This window comes from Choloepus didactylus, chromosome 7, assembly GCF_015220235.1.
Source record: "Choloepus didactylus isolate mChoDid1 chromosome 7, mChoDid1.pri, whole genome shotgun sequence".
Classification (NCBI taxonomy): domain Eukaryota; kingdom Metazoa; phylum Chordata; class Mammalia; order Pilosa; family Megalonychidae; genus Choloepus; species Choloepus didactylus.
The window spans coordinates 122,413,543-122,425,411 of NC_051313.1; the positions used below are offsets into that span (position 1 = coordinate 122,413,543).

Below are 11,869 nucleotides of genomic sequence, written 5' to 3' on the forward strand. Positions count from 1 at the left end.
CACTTAAAAGAAAAGGCAAAATGATACATGGAAAGCTATCTCCTTTCAGTCCAGGTTTTTCTCTCCTAGACCCAAATGGTTTGAGGGAGAGCATGGTTGTTTTACATGTCCGTGAAATGAAAGGATTTGCCATTAGATTGTTAAATATTTAGGCCACACAATGACTGTTACTATTCCTTTTTCTCTTCATTAGATTTTTCATTAATATTTTCCCTTCTTTCAGAGTTCCATGGTTTCAGTCTCATATCCTCTCTGGCTGTGAACATCTATATTCTTATACAACTTTTCTTTCCTCTTCCTAAGTCATTCTAACATTTTAAATTTTAAATGTACTCTATCACACTACTATCAAAAGCCAATAAGAAGTCTCTTGACATATTTTAACTTAAGTAAAATGTACATGGATGAACTAATTTCATCTGTGACGTCTTTAAAGAAGCACAAAGTAATTTAAAATAGTAGTAACAGCTTTTTCTCATCTTAGAATGTAAATAGCATCAGAGGTGTCTTCTAACTCATCCCTTCCTGACTCATATCCCTGGAAGCATCATGAAGCCCAGTCTAGGGTGGGAACTGAGGCCACATTATTCAGATATATTTGAAAATTTTGAGGTGTATTTGAAAAATCTCCCTGCTCTATCTGCTGGTAGGCTTAGTCTTCCTATATATTGAGCCTTAATATTTTCTCAGAATAGGATCCCCAAATTACTTCTTGATGACAAATGGTATTTCATGCTATTCTCTGGTTTCCTTCAGCATTTCCATTTCCTTGATCCCTGTATCCCTGGGTAAGAAGGTCCTTCCTTCAATGGACTTCAGAGTTCCTCCTTCAGATTACACAATACTGACCTCTCCTGGAGTTATCTATGCCTTCAATCCCTTGAAATCCTATCTTCTTTTATGACCTATATCCGTAAGTCCTGTTTCTATTTTGACTGAAATAAACTCACTCTTCAGATATTAAGGAATAATCTGTCTCCAGTGAAATGTACCATCTTCACCTGGAGTTTCATTAATATGGAACCGCAGGAGTCTGTCTGTCTCAGATCAGACTCTCCAACTCCAGATTAGTTTCCAGATTTTCTCACCTGAAATATGTCTTCTTTTTATGCCCCTTTCTTTTTGCATCAAATAAACTCATGTTTCCTACAAAAATAATGCAATAATTTTCATTTCATTTACAGAATTGAAATAATAGTATTTTCCTTAGTGATGCAAAAACTCTTGAATAATTGGAAATAGGTTATTGTAATTATAATAAAATTTAATATTTGACTAAATTTGGGCTGTTTACAGGATGGTACAACATCTTTTGAATATCCTTTCTCCTATTATTTGAAAGGACTTGCCATTATTATCTTTAGTTACACTGACAAAAGCAGACCTAGTTTGTGATGTAGCTTCCTCTTTGTCCTTTCATTTCAAGGTGTAGTGGATTGACTGTTGTTATTGTGAAAGAATAAACAAGGATATGTGAGACCCTTAGAGGAGTGGAGGAACTGTTAAAAGAATAAAAACTGCAAGGTACTCTGAATAGACAGGGAGATATTAGGGAGCCTTATACACAGGGGGGATTATTCAAGGTTTGAGAAATCATTGAGGGGATTAGAAAATGATTTGATGTAGCTTGAGTAAATAAGTGATTGAACTAGGGAGTACTGGTAAGGAACCCAAAGGATTTTAGCTTTATAGTTGAAAAAATTCTAAGAAATTATCTAACCACTACTACACTTAATTAACTATTGCTTTCAAAACTCTCAGAAAAAATTATTCATAGCCATATGTAGTTTGTGTATTTAGAAAATTTTACCTACCTTGTTTCAAATAAAGATGATAAATCAAAATTTTTTCGATTATGTGACTCACAAAACATAATTGTATCAAAAATAAATTTAGAAAAAAACTTTTCCTAACATTTAAAGAAAGTTAGAAATCAGATTCTGCTCTACTAAATGATTGAACTGTAATTTTAATATTTGGAGATTACAGATTTGCTTTGTAGAAGTCTAGAGAACCAGGCATGATGAACTGGGAATGAGGTATGGCAATAAAAATATGGAAAGTAAAGTGGCTTCATAACCCACAACCACAAGGGATAGTCCACTATGAAATAGGAAATTGGCTTTAAATCTGGGTATTTCACTTTAATCCTAGCAAGCAGGCAGATCATTTACTACCAGGTAGATTATTTCCCAGCCTGTCTCCTCTTTCTTTCTTACCTGATTGAGAATTTGGATGCACAGACAAGAAAGCTTTACATGTTTTCATTCTCAGTGTCTGTAAATGGGAGAAAATTATTTAAATTGATCATTCATGTTAGAATTGCAGCATAAATTCTTCAACTTTAAAAACCTCTCTCTCCCTTTCTGTACTGCCTGGCTTTTTATGAGCCACAGATCTCTAGACATAAAAGTCCTGAGAGAGAGTGTCCCCTGGGTGCTGAGTAGAATGTTGTAATAGTAAACAGAGTATTTTCCACCCCTTTAATATGAGGGGCTATCATTGGGGAATTCCTTTCTGGAATTTCACTCTTCCCCTTTCTTCCTATTTTCTTCCCTTCCAGTGCTTAGTCTTGCTTTCAGGACCATGGACAACAACACAAGAGTTTATTGTCTTTGTTGAATTTCCATTGATTTCCACAAGCAGAGTTATGTAATCACTTTTTCATATTGGTGCTCCCTTGGAAAATATTCTGAGGTTTATGAAGTGGATAGAAAATTGTCAGTAAGAGTTAGGTAATGGGGCACAGCTACTTTCCCTTGATCAGTAAAGAAAAGTGATTCTCTTTAACAGTCTCATTGTTTAGTACAGTTGTGTTAAAACCAAAGAAAGAGGAATAAAGAGAAATATACTGCATTTTGCTCCTGCTAAACATGAGTATTCAGTTTTGGTAAGAACACTATCTTATTTCCTTTAATTTTAGCATCCAAAAAGGTCAAATTTCTCTGGGGAATGATGCTAGTGTCCCCAAGGTGTATCCTGTTTCTTGCTATATCTGTTAGTAAGAATATCTCATTCTTTTAACCAAGGGGTTTCTCTGTGTGATCTTGCCATCTAGTCAAGCTTTCTAGGAACAGTTATTAATGCAATGTTCTTTGTCTACTTTCCTATTGAGTTTATATTCTTGTTGCTTTGTAAGAGTTAAGTATATATTCATTACATTACATTACATAACTGTTATATGTTGCAAATATGATAGAATTCAATAGCACTAATTGTGTGTTTTTAACATATAAGTTATTGCTCTGATTTCTCAATATGTATTATCTCATTTAATTTTTACAAAAACCTAATGAAGGAAGCACTAAAACCATTCCCATTCTATCTTGGAATTCTGAGGCTCAGAGGAGGTAAGTAAATTTCTCTCTGTTTCCTGAGATTAACTGTGGAACTAGGATTGAAACTGAGACTTTGGTGCTAGAAACACATTCAAGGTCATCCAATCTTTTGAAATGTCACCATCTCATTTTTAACTAGATTTCCTTGTTGATTAAAAATCTATTATTATGATGAAGTCATGACAAGGAATTTTCCTCTTTATTTTGTTTTCATTTGGTGTGTTTTTTATGGAATAGTTTTCCTCCTGAAGGTATCATGATATTGTCTTAAATTTTATTAGCAAGATCAGCTTCATGAGTATGTGTCCCATGCAGCTGCACGCTTGGTTGAATGTTTTGCTCTCACTGTCTTGTAATTCTTCATAGTTTTTGTTAGGGCTTCTGTATTTTTTTTACATTTATTTTTATTGTGATTGTTCACATACCATACAATTATCCAAAGATCCAATGTGTACAATCAATTGCCCCCAGTACCATCATACAGCTGTGCATCCATCACCACAATTAATTTTTGTTCAATTTTTAGAACATTTTCATTACTTCAGAAAGAAATAAAGACAAAGAAGAAAAAAAAAATGAAAAAAATGAAAAGGAAACTCAACTTCTTCCATATCCCTAACCACCCCCCCTCCATTGTTGACTCATGGTATTGGTATAGTACATTTGTTACTGTTTATGAAAGAATGTCAAAATACTACTAACTGTGGTATATAGTTCGCAATAGGTATATATTTTTTCCCTATATGCCCCTCTATTATTAAGTTCTAGTTGTAGTGTCATACATTTGTTCTGGTTCATGGAAGAGATTTCTAATATCTGTACAGTTAATCACAGACATTGCCCACCACAAGGTTTACTATTTTATACATTTCCCATCTTTTAACCCCAAACTTTCCTTCTGGTGACATACATGACTCTGAGCTTCTCCTTTCCACTACATTCACACACCATTCAGCACTGTTAGTTATTCTCACAATGGGCTACCATCACCTCTGTTCATTTCCAAGCACTTAAATTCATTGTAGTTGAATATTCTGCTCATAATAAACAACTGCTCCCCATTCTTTAGCCTCATTCTATATCCTGGTAACTTATATTTCATGTCTATGAGTTTATATATTATAATTAGTTCATATCAGTGAGACCCTGCAATATTTGTCCTTATGTGTCTGGCTTATTTCACTCAATATATTGCCCTCAAGTTTTCATCATCAATCCTTTTTTTTTAAGATGGTTTTGTTTGCACACCATACATTCCATCCTAAGTAAAACAATCAATGGTTCCCTGTATAGTCACATATTTATGTGTTCACGCCCCTCACCACTATCTATGTAAGGACATATACATTTTTTTCCACAAAGCAGGAGGAAGAATCAAAGAAGGTAGAGAGGCAAAAGAAAAAGAAACAAGAAAGAGGGAAAGAAACATGACAGCTAGGAAGCAGCAAAGGGAAAGATAACCTAAGATCAAAGTAGAACAAAGAGTCAGAAAACATCACCAATGCCGAGTCTCGCACCCCTCCCATATGCCCACCTCTTAAATGCGTTTACCTTGGTGTATCGCCTTTGTTACATTTAAGGAAGCATAATACCATGATTCTGTTAATTATAGTGTCTAGTTTATGTTGATTGTATTTTCCCCCAATACCTCCCTATTTTTAACACCTTGCAAGGTTGACATTCATTTGTTCTCCCTCATAACAGAACCATATTTGTACATTTTATCACAATTGTTGAACACTAAGTTTCACTGAGTTATACAGTCCCAGTCTTTATCTTTCCTCTTTCCTTCTGGTGTCCCACGTGATCCTAACCTTCCTCTTTCAACCATATTCATAGTTATCTTTATTCAGTGTACTTACATTGCTGTGCTACCATCACCCAAAATTGTGTTCCAAACCTCTCACTCCTGTATTTTTCCTATCAGTCTGTAGTGTTCCCTTTAGTATTTCCTGTAGGGCAGGTATATTGTTCACAAACTTTCTCATTGTCTGTCAGAGAATATTTTGAACTCTCCCTCATATTTGAAGGACAGTTTTGCCAGATATAGGTTTCTTCATTGGTGGTTTTTCTCGTTCAATATCTTAAATATTATCACACCACTTCCTTCTTGCCACCATGGTTTCTGCTGAGATATCCGCACATATTCTTATTAAGCTTCCTTTGTATGTGATGGATTGCTTTTCTCTTGCTGCTTTCAGGATTCTCTCTTTGTCTTTGATGTTTGGTAATCTGATTATTAAGTGTCTTGGCATAGGCCTGTTCATATCTATTTTATTTGGGGTATGCTGCGCTTCTTGGATCTGCAATTTTATGTCTTTCGTAAGAGATGGGAAATTTTCATTGATTATTTCCTCTGTTATTGCTTCTACCCCTTTTCCCTTCTCTTCTTCTGGGACACCAATGGTATGTAAATTTTGTATTTCATTTTGTCATTTAGAACCCAGAGACATTGCTTGTAGTTTTCTGTTCTTTTCTCTTTCTGTTCTTTTGTGTATAGGCTTTCAGGTGCCTTGTTCTCCAGGTCCTGAGTATTTTCTTCTGCCTCTTGAGATCTGCTGTTTTATGTTTACATTGTGTCTTTCATCTCATGTGTTGTGCCTTTCATTTCCACAGATTCTGCCAGTTGTTTTTTTTTTGAACTTTTGATTTCTGCGTTATGTACACCCAGTATTTTCTTTATATTCTTTATCTCTTTTGCCATATCTTCTCTAAGCTTTTTGAATTGATTTAGCATTAGCTGTTTAAATTTCTGTGTCTCAGTTGAAGTGTAAGTTTGTTCCTTTGACTGGGACATAACTTCATTTTTCTTAGTGTAGGTTGTAGTCTTCTGTTGTCTAGGCATCTAATTTCCTTGGTTACCCCAGTCAGGTTTTTCCAGACAAGAACAGGCTCAGGTCCTGGAAGGAGGAAATATTCAGTATCCAGTTTCCTTGATGGTGTGTCTTAGAGGATTGACACACCCTGTGCTTTTCTGCCCAGCAAGTGGCACCCGTCAGTCTGTCACTCCAGGCTGGTGTAAGAGGTGTGGCCGGGGGCTGTTTTCCCCCAGGCTCAGGGAGCTTGTTCTGAATGGAAGGCAGGTAGTAGAGCTGGGCCCCATCTATTTCCTCTTGGGAAGATATGCCCCCTAGAGAGAGGTCATTTGCATATAAATATATTCTTTGTTTCTCTGACTCTGCTATCCCCACCATTGCCTGGGTCAGAGTGCTGCAAGTTTAAAATGGCTGTGGCTTTCTCTACTGTAGAGCACTGTGAGCCAAAAATGGTTGAGGCTTTCTCCACTGAGCTGCCCAGGTTGAAAGGGACAGAAAGCCCCCAGATTCACCCATTGGCCAGAGATAGCACCCGATCCTTTGGGCTCCCCGTTCTGGGACAGATATGTCCCCTGACTCTCCAAGGTCAGTCATCTCCAAAAGCCTCTGTCTGCTTGTTGGGGATTCACAGTCTGTACTGAGCGGTTAGCATTAAAACCCCAGTTGGAGATTGGTTGAAGTGTATTCACTTGTTCAGAGAGTCCTGCTGTTTAGCACCATGAGGCTTCCATGAGGGAGGGGCTCTCGGAATGGGTCCGCAGTTTTTACTTAAGATTTTATGCTGCGATCTCGGGCATTCCTCCTAATTCAGGTTGGTGTATGATGAGTGGACAGTCATGTTTGTCTCCCCACAGTTATTCTAGGTTTATTAGTTGTTTCTGTTTATTAGTTGTTCCAGGGGGACTAACTAACTTCCACTCCTCTCTATGCTGCCATCTTAGCCCCTAGGGCCTCAGTATTTTTAGTCTCACAAGTATGTACTGATCTGTTTATTAGCTTTAGAATTTTAGGTTTGCTGTTTATAGCTCTATTCCTCTTAGAGTTGAGCTTACCTATGCTGTGAGATAATCACCCAGAATTGGCTCTGCTTTGTCTGTGGATTCAGAGAACGTAGGTTTTCTTTCTTTACAATGTTGAGATGCCACTTCTGAAATATGCCTAGTCTTCATAAATACTCAGCCCCTTCCCCACTTTCCATTTTGTTCCCTTGATTTTTTCTGTTTTTGTGTCAGTACCAAACCTAATTAATTACTTTATTGTAAGTCTTAGTATATTTTTTTTTCTTTTTAAAAATTCAATTTTATTGAGATTCACATACGATACAGTCATCCAAAGTATACAATCAATTGTACAGTACCACTATACAGTTGTGCATTTATCACAATTTTTTTTTCAATTTTAGAACATTTTCATTACTCCAGAAAAAATAAACAGAAAAAAGAAAACTCAAATCCTCCCATGCCCCTAAACACTGCCCCCCTCCATTATAGATTTATAGTATTGGTATAGTATATTTGTTACTGTTGATGACAGAATATTAAAATATTACTAACTGTAGTACATAGTTTGCAGTAGGTACATTTTTTCACCATTTGCCCCTTGATTATTAACTTCTAGTTATAGTGTCATACATTTGTTCTAGTTCATGAAAGAAATTTCTAATATTTGTACAGTTAATCACAGACATTGTCCACCACAAGATTCACTGTGTTTTACCTTCCCATGTTTTAACCTCCGACTTTCCTTCTGGTGACATACATAACTCTAAACTTCCCCTTTCCACTACATTTACACACCATTCAGCACTGTTAGTTATTCTCACAATAACGTGCTACCATCACATCAGTCCGTTTCCAACTGCTTAAGTTCAACGTAGTTAAAGATTCTGCACATATTAAGCATCCGCTCCCCATTCTGTAGCCTCATTCTGTATCCTAGTAACTTATATTTCATGTCTATGAGTTTACATCTTATAGTTAGTTCATATCAGTGAGAACATACAATATTTGTCCTTCTGTGTCTGACTTATTTAACTCAACATACTATCCTCAAGGTTCATCGATCAACCTTTTTTTTAAATACAGTTTTGTTCATGAATCGTACATTCCATCCTAAGTAAACAATTGATGGTTCCCTTTATAATCATGTAGTTATCCATTCACCACCACCACCACTATATGTATAAGGACATTTCCATTTCTTCCACAAAGAAAGAGGAAGAGTTGAAAAAAAAAAAAGTAGAAAGACAAAAGAAAGAAAGACAATGACAGCTAAAAAGCAAGAAAAGATAAAATTAAAGTACAATAAAAAAGCAGACAACATCACCAAGGCCAAGAATCCCATACCCCTCCTTATATCCCCCTCTTACAGACATTTAGCTTTGGTATATTGCCTTTGTTACATTAAAGGAAGCATAATACAATGTTTCTGTTAACTATAGACTCTAGTTTACATTGGTTGTATTTTTTTCCCCAATACCACCCCATTTTTACCACGTTGCAAGGCTGCCATTCATTTGTTCTCCCTTGTGTAAAAACATTTTTGTAAATTTTATCACAATTGTTGACCACTCTAGGTTTCACTAAGTTATACAGTCCCAGTCTTTATCTTCCCTTTTCCTGCTGGTGTCCCACTTGGCCCTAACCTTCCTCTTTCATCCATACTCACAGTCACCTTTGTTCATTGTACTTACATTGTTGTGCTGCCATCACCCAAATTTGTGTTCCAAACATCTTACTCCTGTCTTTTCCTATCTGTCTGTAGCACTCCCTTTAGTATTTCTTGTAGAGCGGTTACCTTGTTCACAAGTGTTCATTGTCTGTTTTTCAGAGAATATTTAAAACTCACCTTTAAATTTGAAGGACAGTTTTGCCAGATACAAAATTCTTGGTTGGCGATTTTTCTCTTTCAGTATCTTAAATATATCACACCACTTCCCTCTTGCCTCCATGGTTTCTACTGAGAAATCTGCATATAGTCTTTTCAAGCTTCCATTGTATGTGATGGATCACTTTTCTCTTGCTTTCAGAATTCTCCCTTTATCTTTGATGTTTTGATAAACTGATTATGTGTCTTGGCATAGGTCTATTCAGATCTACTCTGGGGTATGCTGCGCTTCTTGGATCTGTAATTTTATGTCTTTCACAAGAGGTGGGAAATTTTCAGTGATTATTTCCTCCATTATTGCTTCTGCCCCTTTTCCCTTTTCTTCTTCTGGGACTCCCATGACATGTACATTCATGTGTTTCATGTTGTCATGCAATTCCCTTTGTCTCTCTGACTCTGTTAACTCATCCCTGCCAGGGTCAATGCATCAAGAACTGAAAATGCCTGAGGAGTTCTCCACTGAGCCACTCAGATTAAGAAGAAAAAAAGGAGAAAGAGAGAGAGCCCCTTTTCAGAGCCAGTCCCAGCCCCCTAGTTTCACCTGTTGGCCAGAGATAATACCTGGTGCTCTGTGCTCCTTTTCTTGGGACACAGCCCTTTTCCAGTGTTCTAAGCTCAGTCATCTCCACTAGCCTCTGTATTTTTTTTTTCCCATCAGCCCCACCATGTCTCCAGTGGGAGTGACCTCAGGGTATTTTGCTGCTTGTTAGGGGTTTTTCTGTGTTTGTAGCTTGTATTCAGTAGTCCACATTTGTTAACTGAAACCCTACTTGGACTTGGTTGAGCTATATTTGCTTACTTCTGGCAGGGACTGCTTCTTTCTCCCACAGCAAAGTTTTGCAGCTTAGCATCCCATGGGGAGAGGGGTATTGGTTCCACAACTTTTACTTACAGCTTTTATACTGTGATCTCAGCCATTGCACCCAATCCAGGCTGGTGTATGATGTGTGGACAGTCATGGTTGTCCCCAGCACTTGTTCCAGACTATTTACTTGTTGTTCCTGGCTATTTACTACTCCAGAGGACTAACTAAATTCCACACCTTTCTATTGCCACCATCTTGCCCTGCCTCCTAAAGGTTACATTTTAAGGCTACTTTACAATTTCCTGCTTGCTTACAGTTCTAAGATTTTATTTAAAAAGTCACTGTTGAAACAGTATCCATTTCCAATCTTGGGAATTGGGCCATCATTTCTTCTGAAAATTGGGTTGAAGTAATTAAGTGGTCATCTTGTGGAATTTCTGACTCATAATTTGTAGATATTGTCAATTTCCTTTGGGGGAGAATGGATCATTCTTAGCCAGAGTTCTCATTCACATGCCGACAGGAGAGTGGTGCTCCAACCACAGTGGGATGTGAAATCCTCAGTACTCCTAATGGAATCCTCTGTAAATTGTTCCCACATCTGCCAGGATATAAGGTCTTCATGTAATAGAGATCTTAATGCTACTTCCTGAAGACTCTCTATCTCATTTTGATTCCTGTGTCCTGAATGCTCATATCGAATTTCTGACTCCATCATCAAAAGTTTCTCTTCTTTCCCCAAATGTAATTTTATATCTGGTTGAAAGGCTTGAGGTCCCACAGAGAGCAGGTTCCTGAAGGTCTCTACCATCACATCTTGGTACAATTTCCTCTGGGCAAGGTTCAGCAGCCCCAGTTCTTCCTTAGTGAAGACCACGGATACATCCTTGAAAGTCACTGCCTCCCGAAACCTGGTCATTTTCTTTTGCTCCTCTGGAGGACATAAGAGTCCTGGACAGGCAGAGCATCCGAAAGGGATCGACAGTACCCGCCTTGCTCTCCTGCCGTGGAAGTGCTTCAGTCTTAGTATATTGAAGGTGGTTCTAGTCTTTATCATTCTTTAGAAAAAGCTCCTTGAGGACATTTGACAATTCATTTCCCTAGGATTTCACTGTTAAAGATAACTGTTTACTTTACAGAAGGAAAATCCAAGGACAGTACAAGGGAGTGGGTTAAAATGGGGAACCCTGGGTAAAGCCTGTATTCTTGAAGAATAATATTGTAACAAAAGGTGTATAATAGCATTTTACCCACAAATAGAAGATTACAAAGGCATTTATCCATTGAGCCTAGTTTATGTAAAATAAAAAAACAATTTCTCCTAAGAAAGTATAAGTGTAGGCCTGCCCTTCAGAGTATTGGAATTGAATTTACACTTCTTGAGACCTCTCAGAACTAATCTAACAATAATAATGTTTAGCATAAAAATTGATCTCAGGATGTTTAGCCCTGGAACATTTACTGAAGTAAATATTTGTGAAGGCACACATCCAGAGGTGTCAAGAAGAGTAAACAAGTGGACTGAAATAATTTATGCAATTGTGATCAATTGATCCTTTATCGAACTAAAATATTTACTATTTAACTGATTCCTGGGTCATCTAATAAGGGAAAAAAGTTATTCTTCAAGACATTTTGATACTTTCCAAATAATATGTTGATTTAAGGGAATATTCCACATGAACTTTTTTTTTTTTTTAATTTATACAGAGGAGATACATTTTATTTATAGTCTGAGTGATTTCTAGGAAACACAAATATTTTTATGGAAACTTAAATCTGTGAAGACTTAATGTGTGGCCTTATAGAACCTGTTCAAGTAACTAACAGTTTTGTGTGTTCACTCTATAATATTTTTTCTATTCATGGTAGCCTCTGTTACTATACTTAGATATCATATGATAATTCTGATTATGTTATGCAAATTAAGGTAAATATGTTTAAGCTATAGTAGGATAAAGAATATAATGCAAAACACCTTCAATATAGAACTGGGAAACACAAAATCTAAGAATGCTTGAATA

The 11,869-nt window shown here is 36.8% G+C and overlaps 1 protein-coding gene across 1 annotated transcript; it reads right to left on the reverse strand.

Annotated features, from left to right (window-relative positions):
* Positions 1-10,298: 10,298 nt before the first annotated feature.
* On the reverse strand, positions 10,299-10,815 carry LOC119540895 (zinc finger protein 233-like). Its single transcript, XM_037844789.1, has one exon. It carries the CDS (start codon positions 10,762-10,764, stop codon positions 10,351-10,353), a length of 414 nt encoding a protein of 137 aa, XP_037700717.1. The 5' UTR covers positions 10,765-10,815; the 3' UTR covers positions 10,299-10,350.
* Between the last annotated feature and the right edge of the window lie 1,054 nt (positions 10,816-11,869).

Coding starts and splice junctions, on each gene's coding strand:
- LOC119540895 (XM_037844789.1), bottom strand. CDS start 10,764: ATGACCAGGTTTCGGGAGGCAGTGACTTTCAAGGATGTATCCGTGGTC.